Genomic DNA, 27,682 nt, shown 5'->3' with positions numbered 1-27,682 from the left:
AGGCAGTCTACCTGAAAAAGAATTCAGAATAATGATAGTAAAGATGATCCAAAATCTTGGAAATAGAATAGAGAAAATGCAAGAAACATTTAACAAGGACCTAGAAGAACTGAAGATGAAACAAGCAATGATGAACAGCACAATAAATGAAATTAAAAATACTCTAGATGGGATCAATAGCAGAATAACTGAGGCAGAAGAACAGATAAGTGACCTGGAAGATAAACTAGTGGAAATAACTACTGCAGAGCAGAATAAAGAAAAAAGAATGAAAAGAACTGAGGACAGTCTCAGAGACCTCTGGGACAACATTAAACACACCAACATTTGAATTATAGGGGTTCCAGAAGAAGAAGAGAAAAAGAAAGGGACTGAGAAAATATTTGAAGAGATTATAGTTGAAAACTTCCCTACTATGGGAAAGGAAATAGTTAATCAAGTCCAGGAAGCACAGAGTGTCCCATACAGGATAAATGCAAGGAGAAACACACCAAGACACATATTGATCAAACTGTCAAAAATTGAATACAATGAAAACATATTAAAAGCAGCAAGGGAAAAATAACAAATAACACACAAGGGAATCCCCATAAGGTTAACAGCTGATCTTTCAGCAGAAACTCTGCAAGCCAGAAGGGAGTGGCAGGGCATATTTAAAGTGATGAAGGAGAAAAACCTACAACCAAGATTACTCTACCCAGCAAGGATCTCATTCACATTTGATGGAGAAATTAAAACCTTTACAGAAAAGCAAAAGCTGAGAGAGTTCAGCAACACCAAACCAGCTTTACAACAAATGCTAAAGGATCTTCTCTAGGCAAGAAACACAAGAGAAGGAAAAGACCTGTAATGACAAACTCAAAACAATTTTAAAAATGGGAATAGGAACATACATGTTGATAATTACCTTAAATGTAAATGTATTAAATGCTCCCACCGAAAGACACAGACTGGCTGAATGGATACAAAAACAAGACCCATATATATGCTGTCTACAAGAGACCCACTTCAGACCTAGAGACACATACAGACAAAGTGAGGAGATGGAAAAAGATATTCCATGCAAATAGAAACCAAAAGAAACCTGGAGTACCAATTCTCATATCAGACAAAAGAGACTTTAAAATAAAGACAATTAGAAGAGACAAAGAAGGACACTACATAATTATCAAGGGATCAATCCAAGAAGAAGATAAAACAATTGTAAATATTTATGCACCTAACATAGGAGCAACTCAATACATAAGGCAAATACTAACAGCCATAAAAGGGGAAATCAACAGTAACACATTCATAGTAGGGGACTTTAACATCCCACTTTCACCAATGGACAGATCATCCAAAATGAAAATACATAAGGAAACACACGCTTTAACTGATACAGTAAAAAAGATGGACTTAATTGATATTTATATGACATTCCATCCAAAAACAACAGAATACACATTTTTCTCAAGTGCTCATGGAACATTCTCCAGGATAGATCATATCTTGGGTCACAAATCAAGCCTTGGTAAATATAAGAAAATTGAAATTGTATCAAGTATCTTTTCTGACCACAACGCTATGAGACTAGATATCAATTACAGGAAAAGATCTGTAAAAAATACAAACACTTGGAGGCTAAACAATACACTACTTAATAACGAAGTGATCACTGAAGAAATCAAAGAGGAAATCAAAAACCACCTAGAAACAAATGACAATGGAGACACGATGACCCAAAACCTATGGGATGCAGCAAAAGCAGTTCTAAGAGGGAAGTATATAGCAATACAATCCTACCTTAAGAAACAGGAAACATCTCGAATAAACAACCTAACCTTGCACCTAAAGCAATTAGAGAAAGAAGAACAAAAAACCCCAAAGTTAGCAGAAGGAAAAAAATCATAAAGATCAGATGAGAAATAAATGAAAAAGAAATGAAGGAAACTATAGCAAAGATCAATAAAACTAAAAGTGGTTCTTTGAGAAGATAAACAAAATTGATAAACCATTAGCCAGACTCATCAAGAAGAAAAGGGAGAAGACTCAAATCAATAGAATTAGAATTGGAAAAGGAGAAGTAACAACTGACACTGCAGAAATACAAAAGATCATGAGAGATTACTACAAGCAACTCTATGCCAATAAAATGGACAACCTGGAAGAAATGGACAAATTCTTAGAAATGCACAACCTGCCAAGACTGAATCAGGAAGAAATAGAAAATTAGAACAGGCCAATCACAAGCACTGAAATGGAAACTGTGATTAAAAATCTTCCAACAAACAAAAGCCCAGGACCAGATGGCTTCACAGGTGAATTCTATCAAACATTTAGAGAAGAGCTAACACCTATCCTTCTCAAACTCTTCCAAAATCTAGCAGAGGGAGGAACACTTCCAAACTCATTCTACGAGACCATCATCACCCTGATACCAAAACCAGACAAGGATGTCACAAAGAAAGAAAACTACAGGCCAATATCACTGATGAACATAGATGCAAAAATCCTCAACAAAATACTAGCAAACAGAATCCAACAGCACATTAAAAGCATCATACACCATGATCAAGTGGGGTTTATTCCAGGCATGCAAGGATTCTTAAATACACGCAAATCAATCAGTGTGATACACCATATTAACAAATTGAAGGAGAAAAACCATATGGTCATCTCAATAGATGCAGAGAAAGCTTTTGACAAAATTCAACACCCATTTATGATAAAAACCCTGCAGAAAGTAGGCATAGAGGGAACTTTCTTCAACATAATAAAGGCCATATATGAGAAACCCACAGCCAACATCGTCCTCAGTGCTGAAAACCTGAAAGCATTTCCACTAAGATCAGGAACAAGACAAGGTTGCCCACTCTCACCACTTTTATTCAACACAGTTTTGGAAGTTTTAGCCACAGCAATTAGAGAAGAAAAGGAAATAAGAGAATCCAAATCGGAAAAGAAGAAGTAAAGCTGTCACTGTTTGCAGATGACATGATACTGTACATAGAGAATCCTAAAGATGCTACCAGGAAACTACTAGAGCTAATCAATGAATTCGGTAGAGTAGCAGGATACAAAATTAATGCACAGAAATCTCTTGCATTCCTATACACTAATGATGAAAAATCTGAAAGTGTAATCAAGAAAACACTCCCATTTACCATTGCAACAAAAAGAATAAAATATCTAGGAATAAACCTACTTAAGGAGACAAAAGACCTGTATGCAGAAAATTATAAGACACTGATGAAAGAAATTAAGGATGGTACAAATAGATGGAGAGATATACCATGTTCTTGGATTGGAAGAATCAACATTGTGAAAATGACTCTGCTACCCAAAGCAATCTACAGATTCAATGCAATCCCTATCAAACTCCCACTGGCATTTTTCACAGAACTAGAACAAAAAATTTCACAATTTGTATGGAAACACAAAAGACCCCAAATAACCAAAGCAATCTTGAGAACGAATAACAGAGCTGGAGGAATCAGGCTCCCTGACTTCAGACTATACTACAAAGCTACAGTAATCAAAACAGTATGGCACTGGCACAAAAACAGAAATACAGATCAATGGAACAGGATAGAAAGTCCAGAGATAAACCCACGCACATATGGTCACCTTATCTTTGATAAAGGAGGCAGGAATGTACAGTGGAGAAAGGACAGCCTCTTCAGTAAGTGGTGCTGGGAAAATTGGACAGGTACATGTAAAAGTATGATATCAGATCACTCCCTAACACCATATACAAAAATAAGCTCAAAATGGATTAAAGACCTAAATGTAACGCCAGAAACTATCAAACTCTTAGAGGAAAATATAGGCAGAACACTCTATGACATAAATCACAGCAAGATCCTTTTTGACCACCTCCTAGAGAAATAGGAATAAAAACAAAAATAAACAAATGGGACCTAATGAAGCTTCAAAGCTTTTGCACAGAAAAGGAAACCATAAACAAGACCAAAAGACAACCCTCAGAATGGGAGAAAATATTTGCAAATGAAGCAGTTGACAAAGGATTAATCTCCAAAATTTACAGCCAGCTCATGCAGCTCAATAACAAAAAAACAAACAACCCAATCCAAAAATGGGCAGAAGACCTAAATAGACATTTGTCCAAAGAAGATATACAGACTGCCAACAAACACATGGAAGAATGCTCAACATCATTAATCATTAGAGAAATGCAAATCAAAACTACAGTGAGATATTATCTCACACCAGTCAGAATGGCCATCATCAAAAAATCTAGAAACAATAAATGCTGGAGACGGTGTGGAGAAAAGGGAACACTCTTGCACTGCTGCTGGGAATGTGAATTGGTACAGCCACTATGGAGAACAGTATGGAGGTTCCTTAAAAAACTACAAATAGAACTACCATATGACCCAGCAATCCCAGTACTGGGCATATACCCTGAGAAAACTATAATTCAAAAAGAGTCATGTACCAAAATATTCATTGCAGCTCTATTTACAATAGCTAGGAGATGGAAACAACCTAAGTGTCCATCTTTGGATGAATGGATAAAGAAGATGTGGCACATATATACAATGGAATATTACTCAGCCATAAAAATAAACGAAATTGAGGTATTTGTAATGAGGTGGATGGACCTAGAGTCTGTCATACAGAGTGAAGTAAGTCAGAAAAAGAAAGACAAATACCGTATGCTAACACATATATATGGAATTTAAGAAAAAAAATGTCATGAAGAACCTAGGGGTAAGACAGCAATAAAGACACAGACCTACTAGAGAATGGACTTGAGGACATGGGCAGGGGGAAGGGTAGGCTGTGACAAAGTGAGAGAGTGTCATGGACATATATATACACTACCAAACGTAAAATAGATAGCTAGTGGGAAGCAGCCGCATAGCACAGGGAGATCAGCTCGGTGCTTTGTGACCACCTAGAGGGGTGGGATAGGGAGGGTGGGAGGGAGGGAGACGCAAGAGGGAAGAGATATGGGAACATATGTATAGCTGATTCACTTTGTTATAAAGCAGAAACTAACACACCATTGTAAAGCAATTATACTCCAAGAAAGATGTAAAAAAAAAAAAAAATGACCCTAATTGACAATGCATCTGATCACCCAAGAGCTCTGATGGAGATGTACAATGAGATTAATGTTGTTTACATGCCTGCTGACACAACATCCATTCTGCAGCCCATGGATCAAAGAGTAGTTTCAACTTTCAAGTCTTACTCAAGAAATACGTTTCATAAGACTATAGCTACCATAGGTAATGATTCCTTTGATGGATCTGGGCAAAGTCCACTGAAAACGTACTGTAAAGGATCACCATTCTAGATGCCGTTAAGAACATTCATGATTCATGTGAAGAGGTCAAAATATCAACATGAACAGGAGTTTGGAAGAAGTTGATTCCAGTCCTCATGGATGTCTTTGAGGGGTTCAAGATTTCAGTGGAGGAAGTAACTGCAGATGTGGTAGAAACAGAGAGAACTAGAATTAGAAGAGGAGCCTGAAGATGTGACTGACTTGCTGCAAATCTCATGATAAAACTAACAGATGAGGAGTTGCTGCTCATGGATGAGCAAAGAGAGCAGTTTCTGGAGATGGAATCTGCTCCTAGTAAAGATGCTGTGAAGATTGTTGAAATGACAACAAAGGACTTAGAATATTATATAAACTTAGTTGATAAAGCAGCAGCAAGTTTTGAGAGGATTGTCTCCTATTTTGAAAGAACTTCTGCTGTGGATAAAATGCTATCAAACAGCACTACATGTAACAGAGAAATCATTTGCGAAAGGACGAGTCGATCTATGTGGCAGATTTCATTGTCGTCTTATTTTAAGAAATTGCCACAGTCACCCCAGCCTTCGGCAGCCAGCACCCTGATCAGTCAGCAGCCATCGACATTGAGGCAAGACCCTCCGCCAGCAAAGAGATTACAGTTTGCTGAAGGCTCAGATGATGGTTAGCATTTTTTAGCAATAAAGTATTTTTAATTAAGTTATGTGTACTGATTTTTTAAGACATAATGCTGTTGCACACTTAATAGACTATAGTATAGAATAAACATAACTCATATGCAGTGGGAAACCAAAAAATTCATGTGACTCACTTTATTGTGACATTCACTTTATTGAGGTGGCCTGGAACTGAACCCACAATATCTCTGAGGTATGCCTATAGTCATACCTTCCTGTTACAAGAATAGCATAAAGATGGAGATATTTATAGGGTTGTCAGGCCAACCTTGTTAGCTATGCACCTTCTAATTACCAGTGGCCAGATCATCTGTATAACGTGAGCTAGTCTCCAGAGGTCATACAAAACCTGTGGGCTCTAAAGCGCCTTCTCTGGCTGGCATAACCAAGTTCTCATTAAGCCCTAAAATATTGTATATACACATACAGTAACTCATTAGAGGCATGTTAAAGGAATGAAGTCCAGAAAAGCAGGCATCTAGGCCTGCATAATGCAGGAGCCACTGAAACTCTGTGTAATTGCCCACCCACTAATCTGTCCTTAATAGGACAACATGATCTTAAGTTTTAGGAGCTTAAACTTTCCAACTCTAAAGAAATATGTTCAAAAAGACTTTAGCTTCAGAATTAAATACCATTGCCTTTCCTATATAGCCCTCTTCTGTTCTATTTCCTCTTATTTTCAAATTATTAACCCCATAAACCAGTGCTCAACAAACTCTAGGGGGCCCTTATTCAACATTTGGTATGTGGCCAGGAATGGCAGTTCTGACACTCATATTCTCAGCATTCTTCAACCAAATTAATTAACCTTTATGTTGACTGTACCTAACGCTGTGCAGAAGAGTTAGAGCTGGTAGCTGTTAACTCTAATGATACCAACACTGGTTCTGAAGTTTTAGTGTGCATGCCATTGCCTGGGGCACTTGTTAAAAAGAACAGATTCCTATCCTCACTACATCCCTAGGTCTGAGATCCACTGTTATCTCCCTTTTTTTAACTAATGATTTTGGTTACTTTGAACTCACAATGAGGTATGCTGATATAGATTACCTAGGATCTATCATCAAAAGCAACATACTATCTTAAGATATAATCATCCCTCTGAATAAAACTTACTGATGGAATTTATTTAAAAATTGTATGTTATATCATGTTATATCCTGGATTTTTATAGGATGAGAATATAAGAAAAGTATTTGTGGTATGTTTTAGTATCTTTTATAAAATTCTACCTGAAAAACAGTTCTCCGTTGTTTTACTCAAATTCCCCAACAATCAGTTCCCCCCCTTGGATTTAATGCTAGGATAAAATCTGTCTTGTTTTAGGGGAAAAGTTGTCTGGTCTCATTAGATAACAAGATCAATACAAATTTTGTACATTTTTGTCTTAGTTCTCAGGATATTCGGAACCAATTCGATGCTCAACTATATTAATATATCCCACCTGTCAGGCACATCCATTTGCCTGTTCTTTTTTAAATGATTGATTGATTGATTGATTGATAGAGTAAGCCATCTCAAATTCCTGCTTTCAAGAAGTATGTTATACATAAGTAAAAATTTACTCATATTCTCATCATGGAAGATTATTAAGTTTTAGCTTGTGGCTACTTGAAAATAAATTTGCCAAAAATATTGCCTTTTGGAGCATGTTTTAACTAGCTTTGTACTTTTTATTTACATTTAGCTTCATCAAACAGGATTATTGAAAGGATATTCTCTGGGGCAGTAACAAGGTAAGAAAAAGCATCTGAGTTTTAAAATGAACTACAAGTAATGCTTAACAATGTCATTTTAGCAAGGCTTCCTGCATAATTTGTCAGTGCTGTAGGTCAGATAATACCCTACAAAACATGCAGTTGTGGCTTCATACAAGATGGCGGTAATTCTTTAATACATGGGCATTAGTCCTTTATCTAAATACAGGTAAAAGTATTTAACCTGCTGATTATTTGTATTCAAATTAGAAACCAGATTTCTTTCTTCATATCTACAAATACTTTCTGATTTCATCCTCTAGGCATTTGAAAATAAGATAGGCAATGCAAGGGGTTGCCCTTTGTGAGGTTTCCAGCATTCTATTTTTTTTTAACTTAATTTCCAAAGAAATGTTACTTTATTTCTTAGTCTCTCATAGTACTAAATTTACCTGAGTAATTGCTCAGGAAACTTTATAACCATGTGTTTTCTTCAGGGGAAAAACAGTACAGAAAGAGGGAAGAATGAGCTATGCAGATTTTGTTTGGTTTTTGATTTCTGAGGAAGACAAAAGGAACCCCACCAGGTATGACTTCTGAGTTTCCTTTGCCAAGATTTTAAACCCATGAGCAAAGCTTGAAAAATTCATGGTGTATACGAGTGAGTGCCAGCTCAACTAGGGGTGCCAAGATGGGTTTGACTTAGTCTCTGCCCTCAGACTGAATGTAACCACAGTGTATCAAGAGAAGTGCTCTTACCCCTGGAAACAAAGGTGAAGTGACATGTGAGCTGGCCCTGAAGGATATTAAGCATTTATATGGAATATGGGAATAGATGCTGTGGATTTTAGTTGTTTCATGATATTCCTTGTTCAGTAGTAAATTGGACAGGAAAGAAGAGCAAACTGTGGATGACTAGTATATGAGAACATGCCCTCATTCTCCCAGTTAGAATCATCTCTCCCTTTGCTTGGCATACCTTGATTTGTCGCTGTGAGTTTATCCATCTGTTTCTTACACCTCTTTAACACTGTGTTACACAAGCTAGGAACAAGAAGAAAAGAGGGACATAGATTTTTGTGTCCCTCTCTTCTTTTTATTCCTAGCTTGTGTAACACAGTGTCCTGCACATAGCTTCTGCTCAGTACCAAGGGAGGGAGAGTCTGCAGTCCCTGATGCTGCCTGCTGGTATTACTGACTCAGCTGTCTGCATGTTAGTTCAAAAAGTTATCTAAATGTTGGATATATGGTTTTTGGAAATCATTGAAATGGAAATAAAACTAATTTATTTCATGGCCAGCATGTTGTCCATTTCAAAGATAGTAATTTGTTGTTCATGTAGACAACTTAGAAAACATGGCTAAAGCAGAAGAAAATAAATTTTAATACTAATAATTCTAACACTCAGAAAAAGACACTTAAAAATTGGTATGTGTTGTACAGTCTTTTTCATATAAACTTTTACATTCTCTTTGGACATGTAGGTTAATTAATTCCATAGGATTAGATTTAATCCTTTGGAATGTTATCTCCTAATATCCTCTAGTAGTTTTAGCTAAATAGTTGTAACATCCACTATATTTTTCCTTAAAATAAATTCCGCAGGAAAGGAATTGCTAGGTTAAAGGATGTAGACATTTTTAAGAGCATTTATAAAAGTATTAAATTGATTTTCAGAAGAACTATCATTTTGTACCTTTATCAACAAAGTATTGAGCATATTTTCTATAACCCTTATTCACACTGGGTATCTTCCTCTTAAAAATATTTTCAAATTTGATAAGTAAAGAATTCAGTATTATCTTTTTTGCATTTCTTTGATTGCTAGTGAGGCTGAATTTTTTTTAAGACATACTGAATTTTTTTTTTGGCTGCTTTGGGTCTTCGTTGCTGCATGTGGGCTTTCTCTAGTTGTGGCGAGCGGGGACTACTCTTTGTTGCACTGTGCGGGCTTCTCATTGTGACAGCTTCTCTTGTTGCGGAGCACGGGCTCTAGGCACGTGGGCTTCAGTAGTTACAGCATGCAGGCTCAGTAGTTGCAGCATGCAGGCTTCAGTAGTTGCGGCGCATGGGCCCTAGAGTGTGCAGGCTTCAGTAGTTGCAGCACACAGGCTCTAGGGCATGCAGGCTTCAGTAGTTGTGGTGCACAGGCTCAGTAGTTATGACACACAGGCTTAGTTGCTCTAAGCAACATGGGATTTTCCCAGACCAGGGATTGAACCCATGTTCCCTGCATTAGCAGCAGGATTCTTAACCACTGTGCCACCAGGGAAGTCCCGAAGCTGAATTTTTTTCATACATTTTTGGCCATTTTTATTTCATCTTAGGTGACTTGCCTTTTCATGTTTTTTGCTCATTTCTGCTGGATTAATTTTTTAAGTTTATCATTTTATCACAAATATACATCAAGTATTAAAAATTTTAAAATACATACATTCAGAAACCTTAATATAAAATTCATTCATAATTCTTTACTCCATAGTTAACATTTAGGTATATGTCCTCCTACCTCCTCCTCCTCCTCCCTCCTCGTTCCCCTCCGTCCCCTCCTTTCACTCCTCCTCCTCTCTCTTTCTCTCTGCACCAAGTGAGAAATCATTGTATCATTTAGTGTACAGTTCTGTGATACACTTCTTCATGTAAGAGTATATTTCTATGCCAGTAAGTGTGCATGTTTATAATTTACCATTAATCCATTATTTCGAATGTTTAGATGTTCTTTTTAAATTTATTTTATTTATTTATTTTTGGCTGCTTTGGGTCTTCATTGCTGCATCGGGCTTTCTCTAGCTGCAGCGAGCAGGGGCTACTCTTCATTGCAGTGTGCGAGCTTCTCATTGTGGTGGCTTCTCTTGTTGTGGAGCATGGGCTCTAGGTGCCTGGGCCTCAGTAATTGTGGCACATGGGCCCAGTTGCTCCGCGGCATGTGGGATCTTCCCGGACCAGGGCTCGAACCCATGTCCCCTGCATCGGCAGGTGGATTCTTAACCACTGCACCACCAGGGAAGCCCTAGATGGTTTTAATTACCTAAATTTCCGAAGATTTGAAGGCTGTGCATCTTTCCGTTTCTTGCCTTTTTGGTGTTCTGTTAACGCTCTCAATTTCAATCTTTTATCTTTCATGTTTACTTAATTATGAAAAAGCTTTCCTCAAATAGTTCCCATCTTTTCCTCCTATTATCCCATAGGAACAAATGATATAAATGATAATAAAGAAACTTTATATAACAAACATGAATATATACTTGTTCGCCTTTCTTCTATCAGCTTCTTTAAAAAACATAAATTATATACTATAATAATTAGGACAATATATTATTGGGTTTGTAGTATATAGAGATGTGATATACATAACAATAGCATAAAAAAGAGGGATGAGGGAATAGTTATATAGGAGTACCGTTTCAGTATCTCACAGGAATTAAGTATAAATCTGAAGTAATTCTAAGAAGTTAAAATGTATATGGTAAGCCCTAGAGCAACCAGCAGAAAATTAACTCAAAAATACATAGTAAAAAAAAAATCATTAAAAGAGTTAAGTGTCCCACTTAGAAAATATTCAGTTAACTGTAAAAGAAAGCAATAAAGGAAAAATAGAGGAAAAACTCCAAGACACATAAAAAACAAAAAGTAAAATGGCAGACATAAGTCCAACTATAACAATGATAACATTAAATGTGAATGGATTAATCGTTTCATCAAAACGCAGATTTTCAGACTGGATTAAAAAAAAAACACGTTTTCTGGATACAATTCTGTGCTGTCTATATGAGACACAGATTAGATTTAAAGATACAAGGGGGGAAAAAAAGGAAAAGGAAGGATCAAGATATGCCATGCAAACAACAATCATAAGAAACCTGGAGTGGCTGTATAAATATCAGAGGACATAGACTTCAAAACAAAAACTGTTACTAGAGACAAGGACATTCTATTTCATAAAAGGGTCAATCCAACAGAAAGACATTAAAATTATAAACATATATGCATGTAACAACACAGAACCCTAAAAACATGAAACAAAAACTGACAGAATTGCAAGGAGAAGTAAATAATTCAACAATATTTGGAGACTTCAGCACCCCACTTTCAGTGATGGACAGTCAGGAAGAAGATCAACAAGGAAATAAAAGTCATGAACAATACTATAAACAAAACTATAAATCAACTGGACCTAACACATATCTATAGAACTCCCCACCTAAGAACAGCCGAATATATCAATATATTCTTCTCAAGCATATGGAACATTCTCCAAGATAGAGTATGTGGTAGGCCATATAATAGCCTCAAAAAATATAAAAAGTGAAATTACACAAATTATGTTCTCTGACCACAATGGAATAAAATTAACAGACAGAAACTTGAGGATTCACAAATATGCAGAAACAACGCACTGCTTGAATAACCAATGGATCAAAGAAGCATACCTAAAGGAAATTAGGAAATAATTTGAAATGAATGAAAATGAAGGAACAACATACCAAAACTTTAAGATGAGCAAAAAGGAAAACATAGTATACCAAGACTTATGGGATGAAGCTGTAAATCCATCTATTGAAAAAGAAAAAATGTCTTAAATCAATAACCTAACCTTCCATTTTTAGACGCTGGGAAACAAGAGCAAATGAAGTATAGCAAACAGGAAAAAAAAAGATTAAAATTGATAAATGAGAGAATAAGAAAACAGTAGAGAAAGTCAATGGAGCCAAAAGTCAGTTCTTTTGAAAATATCAGTAATGTTGATAAGGCTTTAGCTATACTGATCAAGAAAAAAAGAGAACATACAAATTATTAAGGTCAGAATTAAGAGGGAACATGACTACTGACCATAAAGGAATGAAAAGGATTATAGTATATATATATTATATATAACAACTTTATGCTAACAAATTAGGTAGCAGACAAAATGAACAAATTCCTAGAGAGAGCCAAACTACTAAACTGGTTCAAGAAGAAATTAAAAATCTGAATAAGAAAAACAGTCCTGGGCTGAGGTAGCTTCACTAAAGGATGCTACCAAACACTTTTAAAAAATAACAGTTTTTTACAAACTCTTTGAAAAAATGAAAGAGGAAGGAACACTTCCAAATTCATTTTATAAGGCCAGTGTTACCCAGATACCAAAACCAGACAAAACATTACAAGAAAACTGTAAACCACTATCCTTTATGAATATAGATACAAAAATACTCAACAAAATTAGGAAACTTAATCTAGCAAAATATGAAAAAGATTATATACAATGATTAAGTGAGACTTATCCCAAAAATGCAAGGTTAGTTTACCATCTAAAAACCAAGCAATGTAACACATCATATTAATAGAACAAAGGATAAAAACCACATGATTGGCCCAGTAGTCTCAGCAAAAGCAGTTGAAAAAGTTCAACATTGCTTCATGATTTTAAAAAAAAAAAAAAAAAACAACACAGATTAAACATGGACAGGAATTTCCTTGACCAGATAAAGCATAATCTATGAAAAACCTACAGCTAACAACTAGTTAATGGTGAAAGTTTGAATGCTATTTTCCAAAGATCAGGAAAAAGACAAGGTTGTCTGCTCTATTCAACATTGGATCCTAGACAGGATTATCAGGCAAGAAAATGAAATAAAAAGCATACAAATTGGAAAGGAAGAAGGAAAATTATTTTTTAATGTAACTTTTAAAATTTATTAATTTATTTCTTTTTGGCTGTGTTGGGTCTTCATTGCTGTGTGCAGGCTTTCTCTAGTTGTGGCGAGCGGGGGCTAGTCTTTGTTGCGGCATGCAAGCTTCTCATTGCAGAGCACGGGCTGTAGGCTTCTGAGCTTCAGTAGTTGTGGCACAAGGCTCAGTAGTTGTGGCTTGCGGGCTCTAGAGCGCAGACTCAGTAGTTGTGACACACGGGCTTAGTTGCTCCACAGCATGTAGGATCTTCCTGGTCCAGGGCTCGAACCTGTGTCCCCTGTGTTGGCAGGCGGATTCTTAACCACTGCGCCACCAGGGAAGTCCCCAAAACTATCAATTTAAATATGATATTATATACAGGAAATCCTAAGAAATCAACCAAGAAACTGTTAGAACTTAATAAAGGTTAATTTCAATTTACAAAATCAGTTTACAAGATTGATAAAATACATAATATCAGTTTACAAAAATCAATTGTTTCTGTGCATGAAAAATCCAAAAATGAAATTAAGAAAATAATTCCATTTATAATAGCAGCAAAAAGAATAAAATACCTAGGAATAAATTTAACAAAAGAAGCATAAAACTTACACCGTGAGAACTATAAAATATTGTTGAAAGAAACTAAGGAAGATCTAAATGAAACAAAGATATCCCATGTTCATGGATCAGAAGGCTTAATATTGTCAGCATGGCAGTTACTCCCCAAACTGATCTGTAGATTCAAAGCAATTCCTAACAAAATCTCAGCTACTTTTTTGTTGTTGTTTTTGCAATAATAGAAAAACTGAATCTTGAATTCATATGAAAAAACAAAAGGATCAGGGTAACCAAAACAATCTTGAAAAAGAATAAGATTATAGGACTCATACTTTGATTTCAAAATATACAAAGCTGAAGGAAAGACCACGTAATACTAGCAATAAAGACAGACATACAGACAAATGGAATTGAATTAGGAGTCCAGAAGTAAATCCTCACATTTATGGTAACTGATTTTCAACAAGGATCTTAAGTCACAATTCAATGGGGGGAAAAACGTCTTGTAACAAGTGGTGCTGGACACTGGATATCTACATGCAAAAGAATGAATTTGGACCCCTACCTCATGTTATACAAAAACATTAGCTCAAATGGATCACAGACCTAAATGTAAGAGCTAAAACTATAAAACCTTTCAGAAGAAAGTATAGGAGTAAATTTTCATGACCTTGGTTAGATGCAGTTTCTTGGATGACACCAAAACCACAAACAACAGAAGAAAAAAATGAATGAATTGGACTTCATCAAAATTTTAAAAATTTATGCTTCAAAAAACAACATCAAGAACATGAAGGATAACCCACAGCATGGGAGAAAATATTTTTAGATGATATATCTGATACATAACTTGTATCTAGAATATATAAATAACAAACTCAATAATAAAAAGACAGATTACTCAATTTTAAAATGAGCAAAGGATCTGAATAGACATTTCTCCAAAGAAGATACCTATACAGCCAATAAGCACATAACAAGATTCTTGATATCACTGTCATCAAAGAAATGCAAATCAAAACCACAGTGAGATACCACTTTACACCCACTGGGATAGCTATGAATTAAAAGTCAGATAATAAACAAGTGTTGGCAAAGATGTGGAGAAATGGGAACCCTCATACACTGCTATTGGGAATGTAAAATGCAGCAGCCGCTATGGAAAACACTGACAGTTCCTCAAATGGTTATAGTGTTACCATATGACCCAGAAATTCCACTGCTAGGAATATACCCAAGAGAAATGAAAACATATCCACACAAAAACTTGTACACCCATACAAGTTTCATAGCATCACTATTTTCAGAGAGAGGGGGAAGATGGCGGAAGAGTAAGACACGGAGATCACCTTCCTCCCCACAGATACATCAGAAATACATCTACACGTGGAACAACTCCTACAGAACACCCACTGAACGCTGGCAGAAGACCTCAGACCTCCCAAAAGGCAAGAAACTCCCCACATACCTGGGTAGGACAAAAGAAAAAAGAATAAACAGAGACAAAAGGATAGGGACGGGACCTGCACTATTTTCAGTAGCCAAAATATGGGAACACCCAAATGTCTATCAATTAATAAATGGAAAAACAAATGTGATATATCCATATAATCTAATATTCAGCAATAAAAAAATATGAAGTACTACATACTATAACAGTTGAATCTTAAAAACATTATGCAGATTAAAAGACATCAACCACAAAAGACTACATATTGTATGAATACATTTATATGAGTTGTCCAAAATAGGTAAATCTATAGATACAGAAGGTATGTTAGTAGTTGCCTAGGCCATGAAGGACGTGGGAGAGGCAGGGGTGGGGCAGGGAATGATGTATAAGTGCTACTAGGTATGGAGCTTCTTTTTTGGATGTGATAAAAGTTAATTGTGGTGATGGTTATACAACTCTGTGGATATACTAAAAAGCATCTGACTATACATTTTAGATGGATGAATTGTATGATATGTGAAATATATCTCAATAAAGCTGTTTAAAAAGAAGAGTTGAGATAATACAAAGTATATTCTCTGACCATAATGGAATTAATGTAAAGATCAATAAGAGAAAGATGACTGGAAATTAAACAACACAATTCTAAATAATCCTTGGGTCCAAAAGAATTTTTCAAGAGAAATTAGATATTCAAAAGATAAAGGAATACTATGAATGACATACACACACATGTAAATGTGGTGACTTAAATGAAATGGACCAATTCCATTAAAGTCACAAGTTAACAAAAGTTGTCCAAGGAGAAATACATAACCTTAATAGTCTTGTATCTATTAAAGAAAATTGAATTCATAGTTTAAAACTTTCTGAAAAAGAAATCTCTCAGCCCAGATAATTTCACTACTGTATTCTTCCAAACATCTGAAGAAGAAATATCAAATTCTGTACTACTTCTTCCAGAAAATACAAAAGGAGGGAACAATTTCCAGCTTATTTTATGAAACCAGCATTACCTTGATACCAAAACCAGACAGACACATACAAGAAAATAAAACTACAGACCAACATCCCTCATGAAGATAGACCCAAAAATCATTAACAGAATACTAGCAAGTGAAAGCTCAACTTCTCAACCTCTCAGGCCCGGCCCCTCTTCCAAAATCAGCAGATGCCCCAAGGGAAAGATGGTCACAAATGCTAGGCTCCTCCTTTCTGGATTTCCTTCTACATCTGGACACCATAGTTCTTCACTGCCCTGTTAATAGTCCAGTGCCTTCAAAAAGGATTTTTACTGCAGATTTTCTCAGTGGGAGGGTTAATCCAAAACACTTAGTTCATCATTACCAGAAGCAGAACCCTTCAGATCAACTTTTCATATCTCGAGATACATAACTGGATCTTTACTTATAGAAATATTGCCAAAAGAGGTTTTTAAGTCAAAAGCTTTCTTTTCTGCCTTGCATGTTGCCTTTCTCCTACCTAACAGCTAACATGTTGCTGAGGCCTTATTCTTTGCCAGGTAACAACTGTTTCATATGTGATGGCTTGTTTAATCTTCATATCACTATGAGTTTAGGTGTCAGTGTTCCCATTTACAGTTGAGGAAACAGACGCTCCGAGAGATTGTACATCTACAAAGTGACCTAGCTTGGATTCAAGTCCAGGTCTGTATCACTCCAAATTCTGGACTGTTTATCACTATAAGGTATGGCCTATCATGTGAGACAGCATGTTTGCATGTCTGTCTTCTTACCAGCTAGGCTATGGAATCCCTAAAAGAGCATTCTCTTGGTGTCCTGAAATTCCTTATTGCTTAAGAGACTCAAAATTAGGCATTGGCCTAATTTGTCTCCTTGGCTTCTACAGGCACTTACTAGGCACCCAGAGTATTTGTTCTCAGTGCTTCACATTATCTTACAAAAGCAGAATGTGATCAGAAGACAGTTAAACCTCACTGTTGTAAAGTAATGAAGAAAATATCTATACATCAAAATCAAACACTTATTTAAAACGTAGTAGAAATCAGATTTGTGGCTTACGAATGACATGGGTAGAAAAAAATGTATTTCATGAAAGAAGTAATATACTCACTGAAGTGTGATAAGTGCTGTGTAAAATACTACGTAAAAAATTGTGATCTTGAGTCTTTCCTGTGCCTGGTTCTGTCAGGGTTAGATATGGAAAGTGTCTTTGGATAGATTATTTTTTGTGGACAGGCTTTTGCAACCAACCCTCTTTTGGTATGTCCTTTAACCACCCCTCTGGTCTGGCTGTTTATCCCGTTCTGCTTCTGCCTTGGTCTTCTGACTAGGTGTCCTCTCCAGCAACTATCTCATGCATCTTTATGTCTGAGGACACTAGGCCAGTGCCCTTGAAGGTAGTAGGTGCTAAAATATGTATACTGAATATGCAAAGGAATATACATTTAGTTAATCCCTAAGTAATAACGAAGTTCCCCGTAACTTGTTTCTGCAATAGCTTATAGGAGTTTATATCAGGAATAAGACATTTCTGGTCCAGAAGTTAATTTCATTCAGCCTGAGAACAAGGCCAAAAGGTAATCTTGTTTATGTCTATAATTGTACAAATACAATCTTTAATGAATATAATTATGCTTTAAAACCAAAAATTGGTGGCAAATATAGCAAAAATTTAACACTGGTTCTCTCTGGGTAGTTACTCCTTTTGTGTGCTTTTCTGTTTTCCAGTTTTCTTGCAATGAATAGTCATTACTTCTAGACCTAAGAAAATATTACCTTTGTTAAAAAGAACAGAGGAAAGAAAAAAAATTAAATCTGCATTGGAAAAAACTTTAGAGAGTATCTATTATTTTCAATAAGAAAATTCCCTCTGAACATGTCCTATAAGTATTTAACCATCCAGTAGCCCCTGCTTCTAAACTTCCGGGGACAAATAGCTATCTACTGAGGTATATTATTTTATTTTGCCAGCTCTGAGCCTTAAAACATTTTCTCTTCTTTGTGCATTGATCCTTTTTATGCTCTCTAATACTCACAGAATTACATCAGATTCATCTACCACACGATATTCTTCGAAACATTATATTTAAAGGCAGCTCTTATGTGACTTTGGCAAATATTGAGGCAGTTTATTTGTCTCTTTCTTTGTGTTCTAGCTTTGATTCTCTTTTATGAGCTATTACAAAGAACTGAAGTATATGCTTTAGCTTTATTTATTTTATAGACTCTTTTATCTTAGTTCTTAATTGAAAATGCAACTGACTTTTATATTTCTTAGTAAAGTAAGTTGCCTTTCACTAAAGTCCTATTAGATAATTGCCAAAATCAAGAGGTACTTCCTTCCTATTGTCCTAATTTCTATTATCCTAAGATACGTAAGCAGGAATTTCAAGACACCAAGAGGCCTTAAAGACCACAGGACAGTCTACTGCTTCTTTCTGTACTATTCAAAACATTACTTAAAAAGTAATGATACAGTGGCAAAAGAGCCACATATTACCACATTTATTGTAGCCCTCTGCTCATGAAGTCTGTGTCCTCAAGGTTTTTCTCACAATCAAGATATCAGGTCTGTCTCCTCAAGGTTTTTCACAAATCATGAAATCACGTTTCAAAGTGGGACAATATTAAAACCCTGAGAGTAGATGTGATATGACAGCCAAACTCTATTACCTCATGTTCATTGGCTCCAGTGAATGTCTCCTCTGTTCTTTGATGGTAATGTTAAACATCAAGCTGGTACAATTTTAAAAATAGATTTCTCAAAAGAATTTTGCAAGTATTACAGTTTAATTTGTTGCGGTAATGTAAACTTTATCTTTTGGAATACAGGTGCGTTACAGATCTTAGTGTGGCTTACTTGAAACAATTAATAGTGATAACTTAGTTATTTTCACCTTTTTCTCCTCAAAAGAGATTTTTTAAAACCATTAAGTGTATAGAGTTTCTCAGTATAGCTTAAGGCCTACAAATGGTAATTTAACCAAGAGTCTCTTAGAACCTTCTCTTGAGAAGTTTTAAATTACCGTGAATCAGTGGCTCTTTATAGAAAAATATTGTTCCCTGTTACCAATTAATGCTATTAGCTTCATATTCTATGATGAATTAGTGACATGGCTATACTTGCTACTGTAAGTGACATTGCTAAATGATAAAGTGGCCATAGTAGAGTGTGGGTAAGCTTCTAAATGAAGATAGCAACTTACCCACATATAGTACTTTTAGTCCCTCTTGAAATTCCACTAAAATGACAGTACAGAGATTTTTTTAAGGAATAAATCCATAATAACAAAGGAAAAAAGGAGAAAAAAATAAGGATTTGGAAACCAGAAAGTAAATAAATTTAGCACACTACCTGAAACCTAAGCCACCATAGGAAAAGACAAAGAAGCAACTGGATATATCGCAAAAACCTCCAAACATTCAGGACTTTGGGGTACCGGGAACATTGGAAGTAGGGGTGGGATAAAGATAGAACCAAAAATGAGGAGAGTTTATAGAAAGTTTCTTTAAGGAAACAGCTGATCTCCAGATCATCTCCTCTACCCAGGCAGGAGACTGGTGCTTTATTCCCTCAAGAGTATAAAATAGAGGGCCTCTGGACTGGGGAGCACTGGGCACAATTGAAGGTAGGGCTACCATATTGAAAACAGATGAAATGAGTGTATGCTTACTGAAAGCTAAGGTGCCCAGTCTTCATTCCTTACTCAACTTTCAGAATCTTGGCAACCTGTCCTTAACCTCTAGGCAGGAGACAAAAAGATGCTTTTCTGGAGAATCTGGCCAGCCCACGAATAAAGACCTGAAAATTTGACATTGGCTCAGCTCCAAGGAAAGAACTCAGGCAGATCGTTTTACAGTAAAGCTCAGAGTCAACAAACCCATAAGCCAGAACTTCCAGTCAGCTTTTTAGCATCTACTCTTAAATATGAGCAGAGAACAAAGGATCAGTAAATACCTAAGTAAAGCTTCTTACATAAAAGATAGAGACCAAACAGATAGAAGTGGGAGGAAAGTAACTTGGATGAAACAGAATTCAGGGAGAAGAAACCTTCAGCAAAAACAACAAATACACTGTTACTAGTAGCCTCAGAGATAAGAGAAAAAATGAAATTCATAGAACATGAACAGAATGGTACTTTTTATAAAAGAAACAGCGTGGAACCAAAAAAAGAACTCTGGAAAATCAAAATTATGATAGCAGGAAAAAAAAAATGTTCAGAAGATAAAGCTAGGTAGACCTCCCAAAAATAACCCCAAAATTGAAGTAATATAGAGACAAGATATGAAAATTAGAAAGCCAATCCAAAAAGTCCAACATAACTAGAAATTGAAATATAAGATTTACATGGTAATTTTAAAATTCAGCCATAAGAGAGTGATGGCAGCAAGATGGTGAGTTATAAGTTTCCATTGCTCATCCCCTAACAGAAATACCAATTGAACAACTATCCATGAACAAAAATACCTTCACAAGAGCTAAGGATTCCAGGGCAGCACCAAAAGACCCAACCTTTGGGCCCACCTCAGCACCAGTTCAGCCCCTGTGTCCCCAGGCTTCAGACTCAATGCTGTATTCGAGTTCCAGCCTTACCCCAGCACCAGGCCAGCCCCTGCAACCCCAGACTCCAGGTAGGATATTGCCAACCCATCCTCCAGACTCACCCAGCACCAAGCCAGCCCCTGTGGCCTCAGACTCATCCCAATGCCAAACCAACCCTGGAAACCCAGGTTCCAACAAACCCCAGTAGACCTCAAAATTGGCCAACCCCCAGAGACCCAGGATCCAAACTCACCCTTGCAGATTCAGGTTTTAGGTACCACAGGCCCATCCCAGCACTAGGCCAGTCCCTACAGGATCAGGCTCAAGACCCACCTCTTACCATCAGCGCCCATGGACCCAGGCACAGGCCCCACTCACCTGCTGACCCAGGTACCTGAGCAGCCTACCCAAGTACTCCAGCAGTAAACCTGCTCACAGACCCCCACTAGACAACCTGTCCAAAATCTCTGAATAAGGAGACTGTTGAAAGGATTTCCCTGCCAAAGCCAATCTGTAAAGACTGAAATAAATGCCTACTTCTTCAGAGGCAGAAACACCAATGCAATGTGACAAGAATCACAAATAATCAGGGAAGCATGACACAATCAAAGAAACAAAATAAAACACCAATAACTTACTCTAAAGAAATTGAGATCTGTGAATTACCTGACAAAGAATTCAAAATAATCATCTTAAAGGATCTCAGTGAGCTACAAAAGAACACAGACAACTAAGCAAAATCAGGGAAACAATACATGAAGAAAATGAGAAGTTCAACAAAGAGAAATCATAAAAATGAACCAAACAGAAATTCTAAAACAAAAGAACAAAATTACTGCACTGAAAAATTCTATAGAAAGCTTCAACAACAGAGCAATTAAACAAAAGAAAGAATCAGTGAGCATGAAAACAGGTCAATTGAAATTACCCAGTCAGAGAAAAAATAATGAAAAGCCTCCAAGACTTACAGAAGACCATGAAAATAAACAATATATGCATTATGGGAGTCCCAGAGGGAACAAAGAAAGAGAAAAGGGCAGAAAACTTATTGAAAGAAATAATGACAGAAAACTTCCCTAATCTGGAGAAGAAAATGAACATCCAGATCCATGTAGCCCAAGGAACCTCAAATAGATAAAAATATTAAGAGATCTTCACCATAGCACATTACAATCAAATTCTCAAGTCAAAGACAATTTTGAAATCAGCAGGAGAAAACCAACTCATCACATACAAGGGAACTCTTATAAGACCAGCACTGTATTTCTTAGGATACACTTTGCAGACCAGGAAAGAGTGGCATGATATATTCAAACTGCTGAAAGAAAAAACTGTCAACCAAAAATGCTATGTTTGGCAAGGCTATAGTTCAGAAATAAAGGAGAGATAAAAACTTTCCCAGACAAAATCTGTGGGAGTTCATCATCACTAGACCTGCCTTACAAGAAATGCTAAAGAGAGTTCTTCAACCTTTCCTTAAAGGATGCCAACTAACATAAAAACATAGGAATTATAAAACTCACTGTAAAAGTAAGAATATAGTCAAGTTCAGAATATTTTAATACTATAAAGATGATGCATAAATCACTTTTAACTCTGCTATAAAAGTTAAAAGGTAAAATAATTTAACAGTAACTACAATAATTTTATAGTGAATACACAATCCATGAGTTATAAATTGTGACGTCAACAACATAAAATGTGACAGGAGGAAAAGTTAAAACATAACAGATTTTGTATGCAGTCAAATTTAAGCTGTTGTCAACTTCAAATACTTTTATAACTATAAGATGTTTCATATAAGTCTCATGATAACCAAAAATAACCAAAACAGTCAGAAACAAATTAACAAAATGGCAATAGTAAGTCCTTACCTATAAATAATTACTTTAAATGTAAATGGATCAAAATCACCAACCAAAAGACACAGAGTGGCTAAATGACTACAAACAAGATTGTACAGTATGCTGCCTACAGGAGACTCATTTTAGCTTTATGGACACACAAAGCCTAAAAGTGAAGGGATGGAAAAAGATATTCCATGCAAATGGTAACAAAAAGAAAGCTGGGTTAGCTCCTTATGTCAGACAAAAGACTTTAAAATAAAGACTAATAAAAGAGAAAGAAGGACATTGCAGAATGATACAGAGATCAATCCAACAGAGAATATAACAGTTGTAAGTATTTACACACCCCAACATGTAAGAGCACCTAAATATATAAAGCAAATATTATCAGACTCAAATGGAGAAATAAACAGTACTACAATAACAGTAAGTTTCTTTACTACTGCACTTTCATCAATGCATAGATCATACAGACAGAAAGTCAATAAAGGAAATACCGGCCTTAAACAACATGTAGACCAAGTGGAACTAACAGACCTATACAGATCATTCAGATCATTCCATCCAATAGCAACAGGATACACATTATTTTCAAGTGCACATGGAACTTTCCCTAAGATCATATTTTAGGCTACAAAAAAGTCTTACTAAATTTTAAAAGATTGAGTTATATCAAGTATCTTTTCTGACCACAGTGGTGTGAAACTAGAAATCAATAACAGAAGGAAAATTCACAAATGTGTGGGAAGTAAAAAACACTCCTGAATAATATACAATGAAGGAAAATCAGTTCTAAGAAGGAAGTTTATAGCAATAAATGCCTACATTAATAAAAAAAGAAAGATCTCAAATAACCTAACTTTACACCTCAAAAAAGTAAAAAAGCAGACTAAACCTGAAGTTAGCAGAAGGAAGGAAGTGATACAGATCAGAACAGAAATAAATGAAATAGAGACTAGAAAAGATCAGTGAAACTAAGAGATGTCTTTTTTAAAAGATAAACAAAATTGACAAACATTTAGCTGGACTAAGAAAAAGAGAAGACTCAAATAAAATTATAATTGAAGAGGAAGCATTACAACTGATACAGAAACACAAAAGATCATGTAAGACTACTGTAAATACTTATATGCCAACAAATTGGATAACCTAGAAGAATGGATCAATTCCTAGAAACATACAACCTACCAAGACTGAACAGGAAACCTGAATAGACCAATAACAAGTAAGGAGATAGAATCAGTAATCAGAAACCTCCCAAAAAAGAAAAGTCTGAGACCTAATGATTTCACAGTTGAATTCTACCAGTGAAAGAATGAACTCAAATTATTCTCAAACTCTTCCCAAAAAGTGAAGAGGAGGGAATACTCCCAAATTCATTTTATGAGACCAGCATTACTCTTGTACCAAAGTCAGATAAGGACACTATAAGAGAAGAAAATTATAAGCCAAGATCTCTGATAAACATAGATACAGAAATCCCCAACAAAATACTGGCAAACTGAATTCAACAACACATTAAAATGATCATACACCATGATCAAGTGGGGTTTATGTCTAGGATACAAGGATGGTTTGACATGCAAATCTATAAATGTCGTATACCACATTAAAAGAATAAAGGACAAAAGCTATACGATCAACTCAATAGATACAGAAAAGCATTTGACAAAATTGAACACCCTTTCATGATTTAAAAAAAAAAAAAACTCTTATCAATTTAGGTGTAGAAGGAATGTACCTCAACATAATAAAGGCTATGTATGACAAGTCCACAGCTAACATAATATTCAATGGTAAAAAGGTGAAAGCTTTTCCTCTAAGATCAGGAACAAGACAAGGATGCCCCACTCTTGCCACTTTTATTCAAGTGGAAGTCTTAGCCAGAATAATTAGGCAAGAAAAGTAAAGAAGAAGTATCCAAACCAGAGAGGAAGAAGTAAATTTTCTTCTTTGCAAATGGCATAATATTATATACAGAAAACCCTTAAAGACCACAAAAAACTGTTAGAAAAAATAAATGAATTTCAGAAAGTTGCAGGATACAAAATGAACCTACAAAAATCAGTTGCATTCCTATACAGTAACAACACTGAAATATATAAAATCTTAATGAAAGAATATGAAGAGGACAGAAGAAAATGGAAAGATACCCCATCTTCATGAGTTGGAAGAATATTGTTAAAATATCCGTGTTACTCAAAGTGATCTACAGAGTCAGTGCAATAACTATCAAAATTCCAATGACATTTTTACAAAAATAGAAGAACAATTCTAAAATTCATACAGTACTAGAAAAGAACATGAAGCAATGTTAATGAACAAAAACAAAGCTGGAGGCATCACACTACCTGATTTCAAAATATACTACAAAGCTATAATAAAACAGCATAGTACTGGCATAAAAACAGACATATATACTAATGGAACAGAGTAGAGAACCCAGAAATAAATCCATACATTTATGGTCAACTGATCTTTTTCTTTTGGCTGTGTGGGTCTTTGTTGTTGCATGCAGGGGCTACTCTTTGTTGTGGTGTGCAGGCTTCTCATTGTGGTGGCTTCTTTTGTTGTGGAACACAGGCTCTAGGCATGCAGGCTTCAGTAGTTGTGGCATGTGGGCTCAGTAGTTGTGGCATGCAGGCTCTAGAGCACAGGGTCAGTAGTTATGGCACATGGGCTTAGTTGCTCTGCAGCATATGGGATATTCCCGGACCAGGGCTCGAACCCATGTCCGCTGCATTGGCAGGCAGATTCTTAACCACTGCACCACCAGTGAAGTCCCTGGTCAACTGATCTTTTTCAAAGGTGCCAAGAACACACATGAGGAAAGGACAGTCTCTTCAATAAAGGGTGTTGGAAAAAAATAATAAAAGGTGTTGGAAAAACTGGTTATCCATATGCAGAAGAATGAAATGGGACCATTTTCTCACTCCATATAAAAAATCAACTCAAAATGGATTGAAGACTTAAATGTAAGACCTGAAACTATAAAACTACTAGAAGAAAACATAGGGAACAAGCTTCTTGACATTGATTTGTGGGGGTGGGGGAATATATCCCAAAAGCACATGCAACAAAAACAAAAATAGACAAATAGAATTGAATCAAACTAAAAAGCTCCTAGTAGGAAACAACAGAGTGAAGAGAGAACCTATGGAATGGGAGAAAGTATTTGCAAACCATACATCTGATATTGAAAATATTATAAGGAACTCTAACAACACAATACCAAGAAAACAACTAATTTTAAAAATAGACAAAGAGGAGACTTCCCTGGTGGTCCAGTGGGTAAGAGTCCATGCCCCCAATGCAGGGGGTCCAGGTTCAATCCCTGGTTGGAGAACTAGATCCCACATGCCTGCCACAACTAAGAAGCCTGCAAATGCAACTAAGAAGTCCACATGCCACAACTAAGAAGTTTGCATACTGCAACTAAAGATCCTGCATGCCACAACTAAGACCCGGCACAGCCAAAATAATAGAAAGAAAGAAAGGAAGGAAGGAAGGGAGGGAGGGAGGAAGCAAGCAAGAAAGAATAAAAATAGACAAAGGACCTGAATAGAATTTCTCAAAAGGAGACATACAAATGGCCAACAGATAAATGAAAAGATGCTGAATATCGCTAATCATCAGGGAAATACAAATCAGAACCACAACAAGATTTCACCTCAGAATGGCTTTTATCAAGAAGACAAAAGGTAACAAATGAGGATGTAGAGAAAAGGGATCCCTGGTACACTGTTGATGGGAATGTAAATTGGTACAGCCATTATAGTAAAGAGTATGGAGGGTTCCTCAAAAAATTAAAAATAAAACTAACTTATGATCCAGCAAATCTACTTCTAGGTATATATCCAAAGGAAATGAAATCAGTGTCTTTTTTTTCTTTCATTTACTGAATACTGTTTTATTTCTGAGCAAAAATGGAAATATGCTAGTGGCATGTGACATTTTCTGGGCTCTAAAGAAACTCTCCTTTCTCAAATGATGACTGATTTAGAACCAAATGTAATGGTCTTTTTAACCACAGTAAATTATTAAGATAATTTTTGTTTCTAACTCCAAGCCCTTAAAAGTACAGGCTTCAAAGACTAGCCCCTTAACTTAAGCAAAATATTCTCTGACATAAATCGTAGCAATATTTTCTTAGATAGTCTCCCAAGGCAAAAGAAAGAAAAGCAAAAATAATCAAATGGGACTTAATCAAACTTAAAAGCTTTTGCACAGCAAAAGAAACCATTAGCAAAATGAAAAAACTTATGGAATGGGAGAAAATATTTGAAAAGGTGGGACTAACATGGGGTTAATTTCCAAAATATATTTTACATACAACTCAAAATCAAAAAAACAAACAACCCAGTGAAAAAAAGGGTAGATCCCGAAATAAACCCATACATCTATGATCAATCTATGACAAAGGAGGCAAAAATATACAATGGTGAAAAGAAAGTCCTTCAATAAGTGGTGCTGGGAAAACTAGACAGCTACATGTAAAAGAATGAAATTAGAACATTCTCTAACACCATAAACAAAAATAAACTCAAACTGGATTAAAGACCTAAATGTAAGACCGTATACCATAAAACTCAGAGGAAAACATGGGCAGAACTCTGTTTGACAGAAATAGCAGCAATATCTTTTTGGATCCATCTGCTAGAGTCATGGAAATAAAAACAATAAACAAATGGGACCTAATTAAACTTAGAAGATTTTGCACAGCAAAGGAAACCATAAACAAAACAAAAAGACAACCTACAGAATGGGAGAAAATATTTGCAAATGATGTGACCAACAAGGGATTAATTTCCAAAATATACAAACAGCTCATACAGCTCAATATTAAAAAAATAAATAAACCCAATCAAAAATGGGCAGAAGACCTAAATAGACATTTCTCCAAAGAAGACATACAGATGGCCAGCAAGCACATGAAAAGATGCTCAACATCATAATTATTAGAGAAATGCAAATCAAAATTCCAGTGAGGT

At 35.8% G+C, this 27,682-nt stretch overlaps 1 protein-coding gene across 5 annotated transcripts in view; it reads left to right on the top strand.

Annotated features, from left to right (window-relative positions):
• Nucleotides 1–27,682, top strand: part of PPP2R3A (protein phosphatase 2 regulatory subunit B''alpha) — a 221,742-nt gene that overhangs the window by 147,502 nt on the left and 46,558 nt on the right. For all 5 annotated transcript variants that reach the window (XM_004278937.4, XM_033404081.2, XM_033404082.2 and 2 more), the window contains 2 exons: nt 7,643–7,691; nt 8,150–8,239. In XM_004278937.4, coding sequence (XP_004278985.1) covers nt 7,643–7,691; nt 8,150–8,239 — 139 coding nt within the window. The remainder of the gene's footprint in view (nt 1–7,642; nt 7,692–8,149; nt 8,240–27,682) is intronic.

Source organism: Orcinus orca, chromosome 5 (genome assembly GCF_937001465.1).
Source record: "Orcinus orca chromosome 5, mOrcOrc1.1, whole genome shotgun sequence".
NCBI lineage: Eukaryota > Metazoa > Chordata > Mammalia > Artiodactyla > Delphinidae > Orcinus > Orcinus orca.
Note: the sequence above shows the minus strand (reverse complement) of the source record. Positions and strands in the feature narration are given on the sequence as shown.